The following is a 24,651-nucleotide window of genomic DNA, read 5'->3' as shown; positions in this document are numbered from 1 at the left end:
CACTTGCCTGTTACAAGCACCCGAGAGGCTGAGGCAGGAAGATGAGTGTCAGGTCAGTTTGGCCTACATATCCAAATCCTGTCTTCCAAAAGGAAAAACAAAAGGGTCTGTAGAACTGCCTCAGGGTGTAAGGGCACCTGCTACCAAGTCTGACAACTGGGTGTGTCATTTCACCCAGAGTGACATGGTGGTGAAGTCATGACTTATTCTAAGTAACCCTTTCACCTTCAGTTAAAAGTGCTTGTGGCATGTGTAGGAGACCGCATTACACACATACATACATGTACACTAAATAACTAGTTGAAATATAAAACAACAACAAAGCCACCCCCACCCCCAATAATCTGACGGTCTGACAGATAGCACTTGGTAAACACCTAAAGTTTATAGTTTATACAGCCAGGGAAGAAGGCAGTCTAATCTGTGCCCTCACCCCCACCCCCAACACCAAATTTTATTATGACGTCTTTCAAACATAAAAAGTTCAAACGTTTCTACAGCAAACAAGCACATAACTGTCATCAAGTTCTATACTTCACATTCTCCTGTTGCATGTGCCTGCTCCGGGTTTCTGCATCTCTTCACTCATCCATCAACTAACTCCCTTTGATACATTTCTAACCAGATGGCAGATGGCAGCATGCTTTACTGCTAAGCACTTCAGTATTAAGTGCCAATCAGGATTTCTATAGGATCATTTGAGTGCCATGTGCCTAGTACAGAAAACATGTGCATAGAGCTAAGGAAATAAGCTGCTCGTTTATTAATTCATTCATTTCACAAGCACTGTTGCCTTCTGTCATTAACCTTCGCCTGCTGTGTTTGTTTGCCACCCATCCCCCATCTTGACACAAAAAACCACTGAACACCCGGGAATGCGCAGTTACTTCTCAGCCACCGATTTCCACCTTGAGCAAACAAACAAGTGTTCTTGTCTTTCTGCAGCTAATATTCTGTGTAGTAAACCAGATGAAAAGCAAGTTAAACCAGGGAGAAATGCTCCCTTTAGTAGTATGAACAAATGACATACAAATCAGGGGAGAGGAATAAAGGGATTTACATATGTGTGTGGTAAAGTCTGTAGCAAACGTCATCCTAGAAAATGTGGCTGAGGAAGGAATCTTAAAAGCTGAGAGCAGAAGATATCCCAGGTAGAAAGCCTTTTCCTCTGGTTTCCATGTGTCTTCCTGGGATTCTAGTCTTGGGAACGTGTGGCAGTGTTGATAGGTGGTGGATTGGAGCCCTTAAGATGTGGGGCTTAGTAGGAGGTGTGTAATTGTACGAGCTACCTTTTGAAGAGATTGATGCAGACCATTCTTGGAGGATGAGGAATTGTTAAAAGAACACAACTTGTACTTCCACATGTTTTGGTTCTCTGCCTTTGACATAATCTCTGGGAGTTCAAATTGTTGCCATACCATTTGTCACGAGGCCTTCATGGCGCAACCTGATTTGGACTTTCAGCCTTTTAAACTATCTAAGTAATGTAACCCCATGCTGTTGTTGTCGTCATTGTCGTTGTTGTTGCATTAATAGCATACGTAGCTTCTATGGTTGCAATAACAGAAAACTGACCAATGCAGTCTAGGAGCCCGGATTACCTGGCAAAGTACCTGTGATTCTCATTAGAATTGCCTGGGGAAATGCCCGAGGGAAGCGATCATCTTGGATTGGCACAGCAGATTCAAGAACATGTTTCTAAGGCTAATGACAAGAGAACTGATGAATGGATGAAGAACAGGTACAAGGGCTCAGGACACAGTAGCACTTGGATTTGAGATGCAAAATTTGACATAGCATCTTCCAGTACGAGTAGTGACTCATAGCAGGCTTGTGCCCAGGTTACAGGAAACTGAGAGCAAGCAAGATTAGACGTTTTCCTAAGAAAGGGTTAGCAAGGTCCAAGTTACCATGTAAAGATACCTGGTGTTGAATGTGTGTCAAAAGGGTGGATGTCCTAAGAGTACAGTGTTCCCCTGGAAAGTAACTAGAACGGGAATGGGAATGGGAGGTGCTAGACAGAGGTGAAAGCCTCTCTGTCATCAGCTCTAATGTGTAAGAGTTGACTCGAGCAATTTCTTAGTAGGGGTGAGGGCTGCTGAGCTGGAAAATAGGAATTGCTGTCTGAGGTTCTTCCCTAGAGCCATAGAATTATCTGGTTTAGAGTTGGGTCTCCTGTTTTTGGTGCATCGGGCATTTCCCAAGTCAAGATTAGAGCTTACAGAGTAGCATAGCTTTCTCCTGAGAGCAGCCTAGTGGCCAGCTGAGAGCGTCTGGGATAACCTCAGTCTCAGAGCTGGGAGGTTTCGGTTTGTTGGAGTTTATGGCTTGTGACTGATTAGCTTGAGTGATGGTAGACTCGTCATTATTGCCTCATCCGGTCATCGAGGAAGCAGAGTTTCACCTAGTGCCTACATCGTAGAATTGTGGTTTGTTAAGCAGGTTGATTAACCTGGGAACGTAGTAATATAATACATGGTCCAGCAACCACCAGATAAATGCTAGATATTCTCATTATAATTGTTACTTATCAGATTCAACTGAATATGAAGCACATATGCTTCGTGAAAGTGATTTAGCTGGATAATAAACTTATTTGTCTCTATTGACGTAAATGCACTCATTATTTAAACACAAAGAGAGCTGAATTCCGCAGCCATTTGTTTGAAAATGATTCCAACTACTCTAGTCAGCCACTTGTGAGTTTATCAAATACAGTCTTTAGGTTATAATTGACAATTTTGGCTCTCAGTTCTCAACCTTCCTAAGGCTGAGACCCTTTAATGCAGTTCTTCATGTTGCCGTGACCCCCCAACCATAAAACTATTTCATTGTGACTTCGTAACGGTAATTTTGCTACTGTTATGAATTGTAATGTGGGACTGGAGAGGTGGCTCAGAGATTTAAAGTGCGGGCTGTTCTTCCAAAACTCCTGAGTTCAGATCCCAAGAACTTTATGGTGGCTTGTAACCATCTATAATGAATCATAACATAAATATTTGTGTTTTCTGATGATCTTAAGTGACCCCTATAGAGTTCAACCCCCAAAAGGGTCATGACCCACAGATTGAGAACCACTGGTCTAGATCCTTCAGAAGTTACTTGGATGTGTATAAACTAGCCCACTTCAAACAAACCATGAAAATGCTATAGTTTGGAAGCCAGACAGAAAATATACTTCATTATTTTTCTGGATAAAGTAAGTTTGTTTTGGCCAATACTGCAGCCTCAGGTTTATACTATGTTTTAATTTTCTGTCTTTATTTAGAAGTTAGCATTATTGCTTAAAAATAGCCATGTTTCATGCTTCTGTGGCAGTGGTCTAATTTTGGCTGATTGCTTTCGTTGTTGCTTAGTCATGATTCTCACTTAAAATGAGTTCTGTGGAAGAGATAGAGTCAAAATGTTGAAACAATGGAAGCTTTGAGTGTGAGTTCAAGATGTTAAGTTTGTGTTGGAGTGATTTCATTGAGGAACTATGTCTCGTGTGAAGTCAAAGACTCCACATTAGGTAAGTTCAGGAGATAAGGTAGAGTTTGGAGGAACATCAAGATACCACAGAGGCCCCAGGTCATGGTGTTCAGCAGGATTCTGACTTTACAGTGTGTAGAGCACTGATCCATTTACTAGAAGTCATACTTTAAAAGTTGTGAATTCTTTTCTTTCTTTCTTTTTAGTTTCTTTTTATTTTAAATGAACACTGAAGATAGGAACCTGCTCTTAGGTATGTTAGGCAAGGATTTCACCAAGGAGCTGTAGCCACAGATTTTAAAATTTGCTGTTTTGTTTGACCACCAGTGGGAGTCCACTGCTATTACTCCTATCCCACTGTACCATCAACAAAGGATCCAACACTTTACAGGGCACTATTTTGCTAATCCAAAGTGAGCTGGTGGGTTAGGTGCATTCAATGCCTTTGAATTATAGTTCCTTTGTCCTAATAGGTTTATCAGCACACAATTTTACATCAGTGACATCACTTCACGAGAAGTCTGGGAATCATTGGATAAGATGGTGTGCTGGAGAATTTTTATGTCAACTTGACAGAAGCTAAAGTCATCTGAGTGGAGGGGACTTCAGTTAAGAAAATGCTTCTATTAAAATTTGGCTCTAGGCAAACCTATAGGGTCTTATGTTAATTAGTGATTGATGACAGAGAGTACAGCCCATTGGGGGTGGTACCATCCCTGGGCTGCTGGTCCTGGGTACCATAACAGAGTTGGCTGAGCAGTCCACATGGAGCAAGCTGGTAAGCAGTGCTCTTCCATGGCCTCTGCATCAACTCCTGCCTCCAGCTTCCTGTCCTGTTTGAGTTCCTGCCTTGACTTCCCTTAGTGTTGAACCATTACCTGGAAGTATAAGTTGACATAAACCCTTTCCTTCCCAAGTTGCTTTTGGTCATGGTGTTTCATTACCCCAAGTAACCCTAAGACAGATGTCAAGGACATCAGACTGTCAACTATGCACAGTATAGTCCAAATGAAGGTCAAACAATTTCTGGCTTTAAGAAAGAATAGCTTTTTTTTTTTTTAGACTAGGCACTGTGGTGAAGTGACACATCTCATATAGCAATCTTCACAGTATATCATATATCACATCTTCACAATATATCATATACCACATCTTCACAATAGCTAACTTTTAAATGACAGGGTATTTTAGAATGTTCCTTTATTCTTGCTGTTCCTGTTTTAGGCAGTAAGTTCTGTGAAGGAAATACAAAATAAGCAGCTACAAGCCATAGTATAGCTACAGTTGTTTGAATACTTTTGTTAGTGTGAAAGATTGAAAACTTGGGATTTGCTTAGCTAGTACTAATGAAAATCGTGACGTTTAACAGACAAAAGCTATAGAGACCACAGAGACAAAGTGACTTGTTGACAGTGTTTTAAGGAACCTGGGTTATTATATGAAAGCTACTTACTGTCCAGGTCTTCATAATTCTCACTGATGGCTACACGTGTTAACAATGAAAAAAAAAAAGTTAAGTTGAGGAACTGTAAGGTTATAGAGCACAAAGAGGAACAAGCCACAGGAAAAATCGTGTAGCATCTTCATCTTTTAAATCTTGAAAGATTGCCTAGGATATACTCTGGATGGCAGTTGTTGAGTTCTTGAATAAGAGAAGATTCTCAGTAGGAAACACATAAGTTAGTCCAGTTTTATATATTAAAAATGCTATTTCTAAGTGTCCCCTTGTGCCAGTGACTCCAATTGCACTGGCAGACTTGCAGTCCCCACTCACTGTTCAGAATATTCTTTCTTGTCAAGTTCATATTTTGTTCTTCCCAAGGGAGAATTACAGGCATGGTATGGAAATATGACTCTTTCTAAAAGTGACTCTTAACTTTCAAAGTTTCATTTTATTATCTTGCAAGGGTCAGATAAATGCAAATACACTGAAACCGTCATTGTCGTTCCGTTGAGGGATGTACACAATTACTGAGTCAGCATGGTCCTCATTGACCTTTGTTTCTGTCTAGAAGAAATGAGGATGAACAGACCGGGGATAAGAATTCAAAATCATGACTTATTGACAGGGAACAGGTCTTAAAGTGTGTGCATAGTGTGTTATAAGACATTTGAAGACCTCTTTACCAATAGGAAAATAGTGTTTGACTGTGTGGATCTTTTCAGTGTACTAGCTTAAAAATATCTCTGGTACCAGTGACTGTATTTGCTTTTTTAGTTTCATTCTTTTGACATATTCAAGAGAAGCCATGGCTTAGGCACATTAGAAATTAATGTTAAAGTCTGAAATGCTGTTTTAAGCAATCGTTTCTCTACTCTGGTTGCCTATGCTTTCTCTGACTGAACACGTGCCATGGGAGATGTCAAAATTCTTCTCCACCCTGGAATGCAAAGAAGAGGTTTTTAGTTTCCACAAGGGTGCATAATTGGTGCTGCCTGCCTCTTACATCTCTGATTTTGAGAGGAGTTGGAGTTATGATTTGTTCAGAAGGGGCTGATGGTGGGGAGCTGCCTCAGAGATTTGGTCCCCCTTCTTTCTACTGCAGTGTGTGGGAAGAAGCTTCAGTCATTGTCTAAGACCTCACAGGAAGTGCATATTTTTGTAGCTGTTTTAGCTGAATGACATGTTCCTGGTAGAAGATGCAGAGATCACGAATATCAGATTTCCTGGCAAGTCTGAACATAGTGCATGGAGCGGGGAGGCAGCTAAACTTCCTTCTGATGCTCTGTCATCTGCTTGGGCAACACAAGGAAGTTAGGGGCTGACCCATGACGAGAGCCTCAGCAACACATCCTGAAATGTCCCAGATGACAGAAACATCCTGTACCCGCTTTTATGCTGCCTTTACCTGAAGATCCTTGTCTTCTATCTAGGATCAGAATATCTTAAAAGGAACGTGGATAGAAAGGGTATTCTCCTGGTAACACAAATATAGCCCCAAACATGGCATACCAAATTTTAGGTTTTGTTTTATCAAGTCAATGGAACAGTGAGGCACTAGATACCTTCAAGCATTGAGTATTTTAATAACAAAGTGGTGTCAGGAGCTGCCAGTTGAAAATTCAGTTTTTTATTAACTAATCTCATGAGGCACACATTGTGATAGGGCATGAGAGTTTATTTTCTATCCATTTGTACATGGAGATTTGGCCCTTTGGAGAGAAATACACTCAGTCTAATAATGGCAACTTTCATTATTTCCTTGGAACAAAACAGAATATACAGCCAAGTATGATGGGGGCATGGTTGTAATTCCAGAGCACCGTGGCTAAGAAGGAATTACCAGTTCTAGCCCAGCCTAGATTATAGAGGGATACCTTGTCTCAACAAACAAACAGACAAACAAACCCCCAATACCAGCGGCCACTACAAAACAGAATTTGTGTTGCCTATGTCTGATTTATCTTACTAAATATCCCCAATAAAATTATTCAGTATAAAACCTTTCCCACATCCCCTTTTGGAAAGATTTAAGTGGATATTTCAAAATGTGAAATTAGGCATAATATCCTGGGATGTGGTCAGACAATACTCCCATTGATAGATGCTGATTATTTGAAAGCCTGTCATTTTGACTAATATTGAACGACAATTCATCTGGGCATGTATAATTCCTTTTGTCCTAGAATATTTGGAATATTTTTATCAGCTAAAAAAGTAATATCTAAATCTCTCATGGATTAAGATTTGTAAAGTTAGGCAGAGGAAATTTTCTGTGGGTCAGACCCTCCCAAGGTTTTATCTCTCTATTAGTGATTGTATATTTCTCAAAAGAACAAGATTGTCTGATGTCCTCACAGACACATTTGCGTTCACCAAGCATTCATTTGGAACAGATTGCCCATCAGTTCCAAGTATTAAGTCCAGTACACTATGAGAGAAGGTTTAATATAGACTTTATTATAGTTTACTTGTAAAGTCCATTCTGAGAATCATCTGTGAACTCATCTCAAACCTTTAAAAAGCTCCTGCTAGTTTGTCTTCTTCCTATACCATGAGCTCCAAAGTAACAGAAATTCGATAGTAGCAATTGAGCAGTTTTTGCTAACTGGCATAATAAAAGTAGTAATATGATTTTAAAATTATACAACCACTTTCAGGACATTTTCCCCATTAGTTCTTGTGACAGTCTCTAGGGATATTATTTAGTCCTGATACCATCAGTACTAATGTCAGAGGTCTTGCAATACAGCAGAGATGTACTCTCTGCAAAGGCACCGTTTCATAAATTTCGGTTCTGTGGATATTAGCTAATCCCCTTAAGTTAAACAAGATTTGTCCAATAAACTTGATATCGTTTGGTTAGCTCTCAAGTGAGCTTGAGAAAATAAAACCAGGATTTCCCACATTGCATTGATAGATGTGTCTTGGAGCCTATTGGGTGGGTGTCCAGTAGGTATGGATATCCCAGTTCCAGACCTGTTGCTTGTTATACACATGCATAACTTCCTCCAAGGCTTTCTTTAGTTTCTTGGCATGGTGGATGTTGAATCTTCAAACTTAAGCAACTGGCAGACAGTACACTCAACAGGAGTGTACCATTTGTGTGTGTGTGTGACTTTTTTATTGAGTCTTTGTGAGTTTCACGTCATGCACCGCAGTCCTGTTTGTTTCCCTGTCCCTTTGTATCCATCCTTCTCCCTTGTAACCTCCCCCTCAAAAGAAAATATAAAACAGAAAAACAAAACAAAGCATGAAATACATCTTGTAATAGAAGCTGTGGTGTGTCACAGTGTGTCCCACAGTACACCTCTGTGTCCACACATCTTCACTTGCAAATGTTCATTGTAGTGAGTCATTGGTCTGGTTTGAGGCCTCTGGCTTCTGCCAGATCCTTATCAGGACTCCTCTTGGCTATCCTGTTGTTTCCCTCTGTTATGGAGATCTTGAAGCTTTGGATCATCTGGACCAGACCTTTCACACACACACACACACACACACACACACACTATAACAGTTGACAGATGATGTAGATTTTGGGGTGGGCCAATTCAAAGACCTGGATCTGGGCCTGGGACTTAGTTGAGTTGGTCAGCCCTTTGACTCTCCCACATGTGCACCTCCAGGTCAAACTCTCCAGCACTCTCCTGGCTAACCCATGCAGTGATACTGTTGGCAGGGACAGAGTCAGCTCTCCCACTTTCCTTACCTAGGGTTTGGCTCACCTGCACCTATGACACCAATGTCAGTTCCACTGTGCTGGACAGTTGAGTTGTGGTGCCCACTCTCACAAATGCTGCAGGCTTCAAGAAGTTGGGCCAGCTCTCCCGCTGGGGCAGGTTCACCCATGCCTTCACTATCAAGGCAAGCTCTGCTGTGTTGCCTAGACAGGGAGCAGGGCCCACTTTCCCAAGTGATGCTGCTGGTGAGGGGCGGAGCAGGCTCTCCCACTCTTGTAACCCCAGGGCCAACTCTCTAGCCATTTTGCACATTTTGTGAATAATAAAACTGAGTACTTTATTTTAATGTAGGAAGAAAAGAACAAAGCAGAGTTATTTCTTTCTTTTTTAATAAAATTACCATATTTGACAATCTCTCTCTCTGTGTATATATATATTATATATATATAATCTCTCTCTGTGTGTATATATATGTATATAATTATATATATATATATATATATATATATATATATATATATATATAATTTAAAATATTTCTCCCCATTCCCACTCTCATCTCCCTTCCACTCCTGCTGAACGCCACAATCACGTCTTCCTCCTTCATCTTCCTATTTTCACTTTTTTGTCTTCTTGTTTGTTTTTATGATGTACTTATTTATTAAGAGTTGCTTGCATGAATGTGGTTAAAAGTTTACTCACTGGAGCATGGGTAGCCTACCAGTGGCTACTGAAGAAATTGATTTCCCAACCATTACCTGCTAATAACTTCTCAAGGAGGGCTGGAGCATCATGAGTCCCTCTCCTGTCTGTGATGGAATATTGAGGGGGTCCCACCTTGTCTGGACCTCGTACAGGTAACCATGGCCTCTGTGAGTTCCTACATGCAGTGGCCATGACATGTATGGAAGACAGTGTTTCATAGCATGCCTACCTATCCTCTGCCTCTTACATACATTCCAATGCCCTTTCACTGATGTTTCCTGAGCTACTGATCAGGAAAGGCAACTCTAATACTTGCTAACATAACTTATTGTGTAGAGGTGTATAAAAACTAACAAAAATGGACGAATGTATCTATATAGAGAGATCTGCATGGAACTTTCACTTTTCTTTTATTCTTTGTTTTATTTGTCATTTAAAATTAATTTTGATTGCTTTTTATCAATCACATCTGTTTTATTCTCATCTAAGTAACATGTTCCTTTTATAGGTCACTGAAATGATTCTGGAAATGTCTCTGGAAGTTTGGTAAGTTTATTTATTTAATCAGATGAAGAATATTAAGTTATATTACTGAAGAAAATACTTGATGTGTGAAATAATTCCTAAAGTTTTGAATATATAACAGTATCATTATAGTCTCCTTCAGCTATCTACTCATTTAAAATATCCAAACGGCAGAGTTGTACATTCTTTTCTTAATTTTCCAGTAGTTTGGAAGCAGGGTAGTAGTTATCAGAATAAGAGCTTGTTTTCAAGGGCTCTCCTTCTAGTAAATTGTTTATTCCCATAGGTATAATTATAATTTCTAAAGCCTATGTCCTATTGTGGATTAGCCCCTATAAGTGTAATAATTCCTTCCAATGCATTATGCTTGATGTGGTTTTTCAGCAGAGTATAGGTTTCTAAGGTATTGTTACTATCAGTATTCAAAAGAAGTATTATAAATACTGGGATTTCAATGTCTTATAGATGTCCCTAGATTTGTGGGTATCTTGAGTTCTGTTATTTAAACTTCTTTACTTTTCGAAGGAGTCCTCCATTAGACAAGGGAATTTATCAAGAGAGTATTTCTGAAAAAATGTTTTCTGGGAGTCAAGCACTTTGTGCTGTTAGTGAGTATTATGATGTTAGCGTAGTCAGGGTGCAGAGACAAGGGACAAACTCCTGACCACGTAACCTCATAAAGGTCTGAATAAACCACCACGACCAAGGCCACTTATAAAAGGAAGACTTTGCTTGGGATTGAAGGTTCCAAAGGGTTAGAGTTCACAGGGGTGGAGTAGAGGGAGCAGGTGGAGGAGATGTAAGCAGCAGTTAAGAGCTCACATCCCCATCTAGAAACAAAATGTAGAGGGCACACTGGGAGTGGCAAGAAAATGCAAACTCGGTCAATAAGTGACATACTTTTCTCAGCATCACCATACCTCCTAATTTTCTCCAAACAGACACCAAGTGGGCAGCAAATTATCATAAGTGCCCAAGACCTATGAAGGACATCTCATCCAAACCATTACAAGATGTATTGGGGACTCTTATTTTACCTAAATATCACTGTTTTTTTGGGGGGGGGAATGTGTTTAATTTGTTCATATCTGAATATATATTATTAATATTTTATTTTCTCTATTTTGAGTTCAGTGTTAGATCATTGTTAGCCATAGGACACACACTTGTTTAAGATAATAATCAGAATGTATTCTTGTTTAAGTTGCTTCCTGGGAAATGGCTTGAGGGAAGCAGTTGGCATGTATTAATGCACCTTTGGGGAACTTTGGAGGGTGGATGATATAAAACAAGGCTCCTGGGAACACTGGCTTATTGACTTTTCTGTTTTCCACCATAGTTCATGCCCAGACCTACGGTTCAGCATGGCACTGTGTGATCAGGAGAAAACTTTCAGACAGCAGAGGAAAGAGAACATAAAAGAGAACATGAAGAAACTTTTGGGTCCAAAAAAGAGTGAGGGGCTTTATTCCACACGTGATGTGAGTCTGGAAATTTTAAATGTTATTACAGTCTAACGATAACCTAGTATTTTCTCCAAATATATCCCTTGATGTAGACATTGTTTCTTCAGCTTTTGGAGTGGAACAGTGGTTCAAGAAAAAGATTTGAGGAAGGTCCAACTGAATATTGATCATATTTGGTAATAGTTAACAGCTATAGTAATTATTTCATAAGTGTTAGTTCCAGAGAAAAGCTGAAAAGAAAACACAGAAAATTCCCCTCATGTTCCATTCACACATATGTATAATCACCCAGTCTTAGAATTCCTTAGTGGGACAGAAACAAAATGGTGGGGGTTGGGGAGAGAGAGAGAGAGAGAGAGAGAGAGAGAGAGAGAGAGAGAGTTTAATATGGAAATTGGCTCCTGTATATTATGAGCGATATGAAGTCCTGTGATATGCTGTCTGCAAGGCAGAATCCCAGGGAATACAGGAATATAATTTAATCTGAGTCCAAAGAATTTGATGCTATAACTATAAAGGCCTAAGAATTAGGTTGGCTGGGGTAGTGCGATAGTGCTGTTGATATCATGCCTCAGAGAGTCAAGGCCTGAGAAGCCATCGGGATAGGTATCCAAGGACAAGAGGAGATGGATGCATATTGAGTTATGACTGTTCACAAAAAGGACAGAAGTTATTCTTTATATAGTCCACTGATTTAACACTAGACTTCTTGGAAACCACCCCTATAAATGAATGCAGAAATACTGTTTTATTAGCCTGCTGTCTGAGTATCCCTTGACCCAGTGCAGTTAACACAAAACTTACCATTGCATTCTTGAGCTGTTAATCCTCTACATCAGCATGGTAGACTTGTTAACATCAACAAACCTGCAGCTGATGCAGACTGGCTCAAAGTCCACAGTTTACGTAAGGGTTTGTAATTAATGTACATTTTATGGGTTTTGACAAATGTGTAATGGCCCATGTCTACAGACTCAGGGGAGATAGTTTTGTTATCTTGAATAGCCATTGTCTTCTACCTACATATTTCTTCCTTTCACATCACCTCTGACATCCACTAGTCTTTCTTCTGACTATCAGAAAATATGAAATCTTTTCAGACTCGATTATTTTATACAATAATAAAGTAAATTTCAGTTTGTTCCACATTTTCTCATGTTTTTTTTTTTTGTTTTGTTTTGTTTTGTTTTTTTTTTTTTTTAGCTTCTTTCCTCTTCTTAGAATTGAGTAACCTCCACTGTGTGGATGTAAAACAATTTGTATTCTCTAATGCAGGTTTAAGCATTTTCCCCTTTATTTTTATTCATGTGTTTTGTTTGGGTGTCTTGTCTGCACGTGTGTCTGCTCCCTGCACTTACGTAGCTCCTACGGAGAGAATTAGAGGGCTTCTGATCCCCTGGGACTTGAGAGAGTTGTGAGTGGCCAGGTGGATTCTGGGAATTGAAACCAGGTCCTATGGAAGAGCAGCCAGTGTTTTTAACTGCTGAGCTATTTCTCCAGTCCCCAATATAGATTTTTTGTTTGTTTGTTTGTTTTTTAAATAAGGCATGCAAGTACTGATCCTTTTAGGAAAAAAAAATCCCAAAAGATGAACACAGAAATAAGATTTTCTTAACTAGTTTTCTAACATTCTGTAGCTGAATTGAGTTCTTATCATAAGAAGAGATTAAAAAATGTAAGGTTCTATGCCTCAGTATAGGGAAATGCCAGTGTTAGGAAGCAGGAGTGGGTGGGTTGGGGAGTAGGGAAAGAGGCAGAGGGGAGAGGGGGCTTTCAGAGGGGAAACTAGGAAAGGGGATAACATTTGAAATGTAAATAAAGAAAATATCTAATAAAAAATAAAAACATAAAATAAAAAAATTTATATTTCCTAGCAAAGAGCTTCAAAAATTAACAAAGTAGTCAAAAAATGAGTTTTACCTATCAAGAGCTCAGAATAAAATGACTGAAGACAGTTATTAACAGTACAATATTTGAATTTACTTTACCTATTTTGGTTAAATTACAGTGAATATTTAGTAATATATTATGTAAACCTTTTAGGGCCATTTATCATTCACTTGCCTGTTTGCCTGTGTATGTATGTATGTACGTACGTACGTATGTATGCATGTATTTATGTATCTATCTATCATCCTCATCATCTACTTAATATCCCCTGTATCCCTCTTTTCCTCTCCATTCTATCTCTCTATTTTTATCAATGAAGTCTATAAAGATAAATTACTGCAATAAAATTTCTTGTTAGTGGTAGATCAGAAATTCTTGGTTTATTTCCATTCGCTTTTTCTTTTAACTGAATATTTTAACTAACATAATTTTGTTCATTAAATTCATGAATATGTACTCTCTCTCCTCTCTCTCTCTCTCTCTCTCTCTCTCACACACACACACACACACACACACACACAAACACACATACACAGAATTTCGATATAAATGAGAATTAATAACTGAGTAAGGGCACCAGATAAATTCCCACGCGGCATGAGATGGAAGATTTCCAGCTATGTTTTCAGGGAGCCCTGAGGTGAGAAGCCAGTTGCTGCTGTTGGAATGGCTTTGATTTCCGTGGAACTAACTTATCAGTAAGATAAGCTACTGCCACTTAGGGTTTTCATGAAGGGGAGAAGTGAAGCCTCCATTTAAATTTCTATTTTAAAAAATGTAGAGAATGAATTATCTTTAATTGTGCATCTTCTTCTTCAGTCTTGAAGAATTTATGACAGGTTATTGTGTTTGGCTACTAGTATTTGGAGAAACCACTTTATTTATTTATTTATTTATTTATTTATTTATTTTTTTTAGCATATTACTCAGTTTGTTTTGTTTCTCCATTTGTTTTAAATGTAGGGAACGAGCCTTTCACCAGCAGTTCTTCCACTGCCTTTTGTTTCTGCCTTTGGTGTTGTTAGACCATCAGAACCTAGAAATTATATTTCAAGTTGTTCTGGTTTCTGTCATATGTCACTGACTGAAGACAGCTGTGCTAGCTCCTGGAGATATGGGTGGCAAGAATGGTTTCCTTACTTGATGACTTTAAAGCCTTTTTTGACAGATATCTAAGCAAATGAAACAAATGATGCTCTAAGGGAAGCCATGTACAGGGATGCTGGAGTGGGTGGGAAGGTGAGAGAATACTAGACAAGCCATGTGAAAGGAGCCTGCTAGAATGAAATGAAGGTTCTCTGCATTCATGGTTCTCGCCATCCCTCAGAAGAGCCTGACTCTCAAGAAGGCCCAGATCCCAGGCTCTCAGCTTAGCTGCTGTTCAGTTATTTGCAACCATTTTATTTTTCACTTCAAGTCTCTTCTTACTCCATTCACAGCGAATAACTTGGCTCCTTATCAAAGACAAGTAAAAGTCGAGAGCTAAGAGGTCCATAAATCTTTCTTTTCTAATTTTTGGCCATAAGATTGACAGGTACCATCTGTGCCTTTCCTTTCTAGTTTCTCTTCTACTTTAATGAGGGAATTTCCTTTTCTTTCAAATGTAAAACCACATCAGATCACAAGCTTTTCTTAGGATCCAGGATGTGTTGATTATGCAGCCCTTCCCAGGCCCCTCTACATGGCATCTATGTTGTCAGCTTCCACTTGGGTATGGATATTTTATACAAAAGTGTCTGCATGCTCGTTGCAGCCCACTTTGCACCTTTTCATGCTTGGAGCACCCCTCTTCACTGCTCTATTGCATCAGTTCCCTAACAGATGCTGAAAGGGTCTTATTCGGCCGTTCCCAACCACACAGCTGCTGATGTCCTGACATTTGAAGCACTGCCCCTACACTTTGCAACATCTAAGTCATCATGGGTCTTGATTTTCTTATCCAATCTCCTTGTTCTCATCTTTAGTTTCGTCATCCGTGTGCCTCTCAGGATCCCCAAATTCACATTCCTAATACTGAAAACACCATCACTATTCTCTATAACTCCTCCTTCCAAAAAATAAATGTGATTGCATTATACTCCTTTTTTTTGTACTTGAAGGTACATTGTTTGTTTGTTTTTTCTGAATCTATCATGGTTGTACCTAAAAGTACTTGTACAAATATTCATTTGATATCTGCTTTCTCCATTAGAATATAAGTTTGATGAGGGCTGTGTACTGTCTGTGATGTCTACCTGTGTGTTTCTGGTACCTAGCATATCTCCTAAAATACGTTACTCAGTCAATGGGTAGCCCATATTCAATAAGCTAGAGGACAGAATAAAACAAAACAAAAAAAGTGTAGGCTGCCTAGTCAGGAAGGACTTGCACAGTACTTCTTTTGGACTTTGTACCATCACCTTTTCTGGGCCTGGACCTTGCTAGTCCATACTTCAGGTTTGGACTTTCTATTCTCTACAGTTGTGTGAACCAATTTCTTATAATGAACATCTTTCTCTGTAGACACACATTGTATTGGTTCTCTTTCCTTACTGAGCCCTAGCACAGGGTGATGGAAAAAATGTCTTTTGTGATGGTTAGATCTTGGAGTCTATGGAAATGTCAAAGCCCTTAAGCACCTCAGAGCTTTTTTCTCTAAGGAAGAAAATAGTATTTGCAAACCCATACATCGAGAGAGATTAAATCAAAATATGGGCCTTTCGGTAAAGGCAAGTTCATTTCCTGTAATCATACCAGAAAGAATGTGAAATATTTTTGGACACATTTATACACAAATATTAATGATGTTAGGTCCAAATATAACCTAAAACTTAACATTTCTTATCTGATTTTCTCCAAATAGCAACCAGGACTAACAGATGCACAAATTATTTCTCTGGATGTTATTTCAGAAATGATTGTTTAGAAGACTATTTTAGCATCCACATTTACTCTTCATGTACCAATGAGATACATGAGATTGTAGCAGGGAAGACAGTGTAGAATGCCCTTTTGGGGGAATCTGTAAAGGTAAATTGAGCAGATGAATCTTTACTTGGCATAGGTTTTAGAACTCAGCAAAGTTATGCTGATACAATTTGATGTTATACATGAGTATGAAATACAGTTTGCCTATGCATCTGGGAGTTTCTCTCTATAAACACCATCTTTTTCTATAACAATGACAAAGAGGAAGGAGCATGGCTTTTGGCATTAGTTGTACCTTAGCTTGAGTCTTGGCTGTTATGGAGCTTATATTGTGGGTGCTTAACCTGTTTCAAGTGAAAACAAAAATGGCCTCTCATTACATGCCCAACTCTTACTGCTAGCACCAGATCAGTTACACTGTGTTAAAGATTCTCGCTATAAACATGCCTTGAAAGCTAGCTGTTTGCTCAACTGTAGGTTACCAGATGGGAGGCTGACAAGTAACAATATTCTTTTTAGGTCTTTATGGGATGTTTGAGAGACCAAATGAATCAATGACCTGAAAGCAAGAAAAGCAAGCTACCAGCTACACTAGCCTGGGCAAGCATAGAGATTGGCTATGGGTATTATTGTAACTCTTATTAAAAAAAATATGTTTTCCAATTGACTTTCTTGATTTTTAAGATGAAACACATTTTTGGGTTGTTTTATCTCTCTCTCTTTTTTAAAACGTCAAGTTTCTTATTTACTTTAAATCCTGATGGAAGCTTTCCCTCCCTTCTCTCTCCCAGTCTATCCCTCTCTTTAGCTCTTCCTCCTTCTGTTTTTCCCAAAAGAAGGGAGGTCTCCCGTGGATATCAACCCGCCTTGGTCTATCAAGTTGCAATTAGAACACTAGGTGAATTTTCTTCTGTTGGGGCTAGAGGAGGCAACCCAATTAGAAGAAGGAAGTTCAAAGACAGACAATGTAGTCAGAGACAGCCTTGCTACTGATTTTGGGTCAATAATGACTGACCCAGCTTGAGATCCATGCTATGAAACACTTCTTGAAAAAAATTAAATTTATGAAATAAGATGAATAAACATAGAAAAGAAAATTCAATAATGCCAATGTGTGAGTTCTTTCAATATATTTCTTTATATTAAAATGAAACATGCTTAACCTTAAAATTGAAACTGAAAAGAAATTAATCTATAGTTTTTGCTGTGTGTACAATCTTTGTGTTGTTTCATTTTAGGTGCCGGTGGTGGCCATTTTGGGTTCAGGTGGGGGTTTCCGGGCCATGGTGGGATTCTCTGGTGTGATGAAGGCACTGTATGAGTCGGGGATTTTGGACTGTGCTACATACATTGCTGGTCTTTCTGGATCCACATGGTTAGTATGCATTTTTAATTAATTTAAATTTAATTTTTCTAAAGGTTCATAACTTATCTAACTCAAACATTAGGAAAAGAGGATTTAACAAATTGAATCTTCTTATTACTAAAATGTTACAGTGTGATGCTACAGTCAGTTTAAGAATGTCTTATAATAAACATTTCTATCTATTTAAGACTTTGAATATTGGTTTACTCTTTAAAGCTAGTTTTGATGAACATTGTAGTTAGGGCATAAAGCAAAAAGGATAAACTAGTTGAAGATAATTTTAGATAAATATGACAGTAGTGGAATAGCATACTCCACCCATAATTAATTTAATCTGCCTATAATTTGCTGATTTGAAGTCCTCCAGAAACATGTCTAAGTCTATATGATTCACTAGGTATTCATCTTCCTCTTTAGGGCAAATAGGAAAAAAATGGCAAGATGCTAAAAACAGCAGAAGAAAAATGGCTCTGGGCTGCACAGACACAGTAGGCTTCACTGGTTCTCATCTAACTAAATATCAAGCTAGATCTTTAATTCTATTTAAACTCCCCCGAACTACGTGGATAGTGGTGACATTCATATAGCTATTATTTATGTCCTGTGGAATTTTCATTTTGTGAATAATAATTATATAATGTTTTCAGAGGAACACTACATAGTTTTTGGTGTGCCCAGCCCACACAAGCCCAAGAAAAAATCAAACAGACCACTGATCTTGTAGTGCCACACAACGTGATTTCAAAAGCTCAGGAGGCAAAGGCAGGTGAATCTCGGAGGTTGAGGCTAGCCTGGTCTACAGAATGAGTTTTCAAGACAGCAGGAGCTACACAGAGAAACCCCATCTCAACCCCCATCTCACTACCCTCCCAGAAAAGCCAACCCCCTCAAAAGAAAATCAAATAGACGATCTTATTCCGAAATATCAAACCAATTGTAATAAGATGTATCACCTTATTACAATATATCTGTCTCTGGCCTAGAAGGGCAATTTAGTATTTATGTATGTCAAAATTCATGTGATATACTATTGTTTATATATATTTTTATATGTTTTATATATATATGTTTATATATATTGTTTATATATATTGTATATGTTTTATATATGTTTTATATATGTTTATATATATAATATATATATATTATATATATATATATGTTTATATGTATTGTTTATATATTTAGCATTTTTAAACTATCTGCATCATTTCATCCCATGAAGTGGAATTTGTTTTTTTTTTTAAGCTAAATAAAAATGGAGTCACAGGCTAAGTGACTTTTTTATCTCTAGCTTTAAGTTCCATATTCTGATTTTTGGTACTAAATTATAATGTTGTATTAGAGAGTTGGATATATGATATGATATGATACGATATGATATGATATGATATGAGTGCCATGTTCTAAGCAATTGAACCAACCAGCTACTTCTTACATATTATATAGAGTTTCCTATGTAGATAATACAGAGTTGTTGAACTTTTTCCCTAAATCCTTTGAACCAGATTCTGTGATTAAATAACCAATAACCCAGGGCCACATTCGCCACCTTCATTGTGCCCTCCACATGATTTATGTCTTCTGACGGAAGGGTGTAGCCTGTCATTATTCTTTCCCTTGAAGGAAAGAGCACGCACCTGCCTGTTCAATGAGTAATGTTATGTAAACACTTGGACCCTTTTGTTCAATCTCTTACTTAATAATTTTGTGATTTGCCTCTGAACAGTTTTCTTCACTCAATATTAATTAGATCCTTGGGCCCTTTCCTGACTACTGCAAGAAGTCCAATTTCTTAAACTCACCCAATAAGTGATATCTAAGCCTTAAACACTGACTTGGGGTAGACTCATGTTCTTGTGATGTGGGTTAGACCTGTAGTCATTGCGTTTGTCATTGATTTGGGCAGTATCTTCTTATATAATCTTGTAAGGAGTGTGATAACGTGCCATATGAAGTGTCAGAACGTTTTACATTTGTACACACTTTCATACAGACATGATGTCAGCTCTACTCCTTTTCATTTGAATATTTGCTTTACCATCTTTATTCCATTTTCATGAATGACCTTTGGTCTTTAAATATTTGTGATACTTGCTCACTCACAGGCTACTCCATGTGTATATATTGTACATATTTTCCTTTATTTCTTTGGTGGAGTAAGGAGGTAAGGGCTGTGATGTGTCAGACATACTGTCCTTTTAGGTTCTATGGCATCCCATCTAATCGCTCTCTCTTCTGTGACTCCATTATTTACTTACATGGATTTCTTCCTGACTCTAGGCTTTCTCCATGACTTCCATTTTGCCATATTATATGTGCACAACAAGCTTCAACAGTTCCACAAACCTTTACAAATTGACCACTTGGCGCTGTTGTAACAGTTTAGTTTGTAGAATCCTGAGAAGAGTTAAATGTAACAGACAAAGAAAAGAGAAAGAAAACTAATAGAAATAGCAAGAGAGGTGAGAGAAGAGTCTGGAGGGAAAGATGAGTCCCAGAGCACAGGCATGGGGACAGCTCTGAGAAACAGGCTAGCCTGAGTTTGGAAAATGTATGTGGTTTTAATTAGGAATCACTTAATTCAGTTAAGTCATGTCCTTTCGGTCATGGAGTTACATGAAATAATGCAGAAATTCAAATGTGGCAATGTGAATGCTTGAAAACGTGGGACAGAAAGGAAAAAAAAAAGGACAGACATTGTTTGAGGAGACTACAGGGCTTCCTTGTTATGTTTTGCAAATTTAAGAGACTTGGATATTGAGGTAAATGTCTGAGGTGCCGGGAACAGCACAGAGAGGTAGTTGAAAGACAACAAAGGAAAAGGTCATAGACCATGAGCAGAAAAGATTTAGAGAGCGACAGATCTCAAGTAGAGGCCACATACAGGGAGAAGTCAACTCTGAAGAAGCATTTCCCGGGGTACAAGAAGGGTGGCAGGTAGTTCATGCTAATGAATCTTCTTTGAGTAAGACAGGTAAGAAAGTAAAATGAAGAATTCAGAAAGACTTGGAAAAACAAACTACACTTCATTGTTCTGTAATGCTTCATGTTCATAATTTGGCAGAAATGAGTTAGTACAAATATATGTGGAGTAGCCCTGGACCTCCCAGACAGTTCTCTGTGGTCACAAAATTCAGTTTCAGGTTAGTCAAAGGTTCGCTTATGACTGTAGCTACCTTTACAGTAATTATTTCTGAAATTATTTTTGGATGGTTCCTATGACTCATTAAATATAAACTCGGGAGACTTGGCATGAGTAAGCACAGAGAGTCACAGTGCTAATTCTGTGTTCTCTTGCCTAGGCTCTTAACAAAGCTCTCTCCCACAGAGAAGCTGTTGTCTTGTAGTACTGGCAGAGGCTATATAATCTTAATTACCATATTTGTACTGGATTACTGTCTAAAGAGAAATCAAAGTGTCTCTGTGTCTATAGACAATAATAATAGTGTCTCGTCCATTAAATTGGCTAACATAAAATTTGAGAATTAAAGCTGTTCACTAGTGTGGAGGACTCCTAAGATACTGTGGACAGTCTTCTCAAGTTTACAGAATCTTGATTGAGAAAGAGAGTTACTTTGGCATGTTTTTGATATAGAAAGTCTGTATGTATGCACCCAAGGATTCTAATTCAGCAAATCCAAGGACTGGGACACTAATGCGTTGAAATGTGCTCTGTGGCCTGTAGTATTGGAAGATAGGGTCTACACCGAGCCTTTTTCCTTCTGGAATGGCATAGCACTGAAAAGTTTACACTTAAATTCATTTATATAGAAATAATGATGTATCTTCTATAAAAAAGTTGAAAATTATAAGTAAACACTTACAGGTTTTTATGTGAATAAATATATGACCATTTGATTCATTGATTTATACACGTTCTGCCAAAGACATTCCTTAGAAACTTGATTAGTAAAATTGGGATCAAAATTAAGGCTTAACTGTAGAGTCATAATGTGGAGTGACATATATGAACTTCAGGTGTCCTTATATGCATTAACCTAGAGGTATTTAGTTCTGAGTCAATCCAAAGAGACAGAGGCATTTAATCTTAAAGAGATGCAAAGAAAAACTAGTTGCCTATTATTTTATTTTTAGCTACCACTCAAGCCAAAATTCAAATCCAAGTAGACAATGATATCATGGAAAGGATTCCGGCTCACTCTGATGAATTCTAAAGAATATGTACTCATAGGGCTAAACAATAAAGACCATTAATTTGGAACCAAGGTTTTTGCGTTTTGGTTTTTACACCAGAACTTAAATTCCCAATCCAAGTGCTTCCTGAGAAAAATGGAAAGTAGAGATAGAATGAAATTGAATGACTCTACTTCGTCATTTGTAAGATAGAGGCAGAGGAAGAAGGGAGCCCTTCTCCATGGGATCCAGAGAACAGTGAGCTCACATCACAATACAGTGTATGCATTATATTCCCTCGCAAAGGCCTTTCTCTGACATGGACAATTGAAGATTTTCATCAACCTTTAGCTGTTGAGGAAAGACTTTTCTTAACTTGCAGGAGGGATAGATTAGTATTGAGAGAAACACAAGGGAGGAGAGAGTCTTTTGATCTTGCTTGAGGCAAGCCTTTGGGAAGAGTACTTGTTACAGTTCACATTGATTTATTCGCAATTCAACTAAATATAGGTGAAGAAGTTGTACTGCAGTGTACATAGAATTTAGATAATTTATATCTGTTGGTGTACAGTGAGGAATGACAATTTCCAGAGACAGAATGACCACATCAAACCCTTCTCACTTGGGTTTTTAAAAAAATCACACTGTGACTCGACAGCTCCCCGATGTGAAGCATTGCGTGCCTTATTTACATTTATCCTGTATCATTCAGGGAAAGACTTAATGGTCCTTGTCATAAAACAGACTACATTTGGTACATCAAATATAGAAATGAAAGAAAGAGAAATGTAGTTTGAAGTAAGAAAATAGGTGCTATAATACCTTTTGTGAGCAAAGTTTTCTAGACTTCAGAAACACGAAATCTGTGTGAAGATAAATAGTACACATTTTGAAAAGTTACAGTCATATATGTTGAAGTAAAATTATTCTTAGTAATTTGTGTTGGTTTTTTGTTTGGTTTGGTTTGGTGTTGGGAATTTAACTGAGACTCATACATACTAGCCAAGTGTTCTACTACTGAGCTAAGTCCTCAACTATTCTTGGTAATAGAACAAAGAATTTCTTTTTAAAACTCTGATAGAGTGTGAACTATATTCTGAATATTTTCAGAGATGAGCAGGTTAAGAGTCTTGAAAGGGTGATTTACTTTCAAATATTATGATGTCCTTAAATGTAAAAAATCTATAGCTACATATGCATTTATTAAGCTTAATAGGGTTCAGAAATTTGGGTTCTTGTTGATGTGTATGAGTCATGATGTAGACCTTTGGATAATTATCCAAGTACATGAAGACTGTATTTTTAAGTTGTACTTTTATAGTTATTTGATGATTGTACTAACCAGAGTTCAGCGTTTTTGATGACGTATCTGTACCAGGTGTTGGAGGAGTTATAAATTCAGTTGGTATGATCAAAACATTTTAGTAGTTTTCCTTTTTTGTTGTTGAGCATCTGTTTTGTCTGTGATCTTTCATTCTTTAATCATTAATTTATTTTTAAAAATCTATTATTTTCATCTTGTTTATAAGAAACTCTGCATCCAAATGGACATTCTAATTGACTATTTAGTGAGAATAATTTTGTTCAGTGAAGACTAAGATCTTGTAAAGTCATTAAAATCTAAAGCCTACACTTTGGAGGCGTTTGGAGTAGCTTTGCAAGTTCAAGGTTTGTCTAGGCTGCAGAGTGAGACCATGTTGCATAAAACCAAACAAACCATACATATTGATGAATGCCTTAATCCCAGCCTTTAGGAAACAGAGGCAGGGCGAGTTTGAGGCTAGTCTAGTCTACCTCTTAAGTTCCAAGACAGCTAAAGTGAAATAATAGAAAAACCCTGAAAAACAAAACAACACATAAACGATAGCCAATTAATGAAGAAAAATAATAAAATTTACCAGAAGAGCAGACATGCTTTAAATTCTAATTCTCTTTGATTGATTGATTATATGGGAATCTTACTGACTAATTAATTCTTTCTTTAATCATTTTTTATGCCAGAATATTTGCAGGTCACGTGACTCTTTAAGGCAAGAGTTACTAGGAGTATTTAACCCAAATAGTGCCTAAAGCCCAGCATGTCTCAGTAAGTTTGGCTTGCCTTCCTGAAGAGAAGATAAGCCACGATGGTGGGCAGAGATGAAAACCTGTACTATTTTATGGATTTGCTTGTGTGGAATGGTATTCTGTCTTCCATTGCACTTTGTTCTGTCGGAGCAATAAGCTGTTGCATATGTCAGATTACCCACTGAGACGGAAAATGGTAATAATAATTTTCCCAGAAGACGGTCAGAATTTATTAATGGAGACAAATAAGGAAAGAATCTCTCCATTTGATAACTACAGTAATAGAGTTTTGGGATAGCAGCAGAGAGGCTAGTAACAGAATGATCCGTATCTGCTTAGTAAATTAAAGGCTTATGGTGAAATTTTTTTTGGTATCACGTGAAGTGGCCAAATATCTGGTGGCCAACAGGAGTCATCTGGCAGGACTGCCTTAATCTCCTCTAGGCTGTTTGACTTAGGTTCATACCATTAAGAACTCAGAATTCTACCTGGAGGACCATTTTGGATTTCAAATAGTTGGCCAGTGCACAATTTTAAAAAGAGAGAAAGAAAAAAATAAGGAAAGAGCGTAGAAAGAAAGAAAAATCTGCCTCACAAGTGCCAAGCAGACAGCACAGTTTCTCCATGTAGATCATCCTGGAAAGTGAGATTATCCCATTCCAGGCTGCTTTTACATCCAGAAAGGTCAGTTAGCACATGACTCAAAAGCGTTGTCATCCATGTCCAGTAAGTATGATAAGGACAATCATTCTTCGCAGACTTTTCGGTAGTAGGTCTGTCCATCCTTTTCTTTCAACTATGAAGAGTCTCCATTGCTCTTCCAAATACATTTCCCCCTAAATTGCTTCCATCGTAGAGCAGGTCAATCCCACTTACATCTTTGTTTCTTAGATAATTACTACTTTCAACAAGAAGGAGATGTTAGCCAAATATATCTACTGTTCTTTATCTCGTGGTGAGGAGTGCCTCCTTTCTTTGTAGACCTTCTAAGGAATG

At 38.0% G+C, this 24,651-nt stretch overlaps 1 protein-coding gene across 2 annotated transcripts in view; it reads left to right on the top strand.

The window, feature by feature from the left end:
• Positions 1 to 24,651, top strand: part of Pla2g4a (phospholipase A2, group IVA (cytosolic, calcium-dependent)) — a 131,673-nt gene that overhangs the window by 63,841 nt on the left and 43,181 nt on the right. For both annotated transcript variants that reach the window (NM_008869.4, NM_001305632.1), the window contains 3 exons: positions 9,806 to 9,843; positions 11,162 to 11,303; positions 17,324 to 17,460. In NM_008869.4, the coding sequence (NP_032895.1) occupies positions 9,806 to 9,843; positions 11,162 to 11,303; positions 17,324 to 17,460 (317 nt within the window). The remainder of the gene's footprint in view (positions 1 to 9,805; positions 9,844 to 11,161; positions 11,304 to 17,323; positions 17,461 to 24,651) is intronic.

This window comes from Mus musculus, chromosome 1 (genome assembly GCF_000001635.26).
Source record: "Mus musculus strain C57BL/6J chromosome 1, GRCm38.p6 C57BL/6J".
In the NCBI taxonomy this organism is placed as follows: Eukaryota; Metazoa; Chordata; class Mammalia; order Rodentia; family Muridae; genus Mus; species Mus musculus.
Note: the sequence above shows the minus strand (reverse complement) of the source record. Positions and strands in the feature narration are given on the sequence as shown.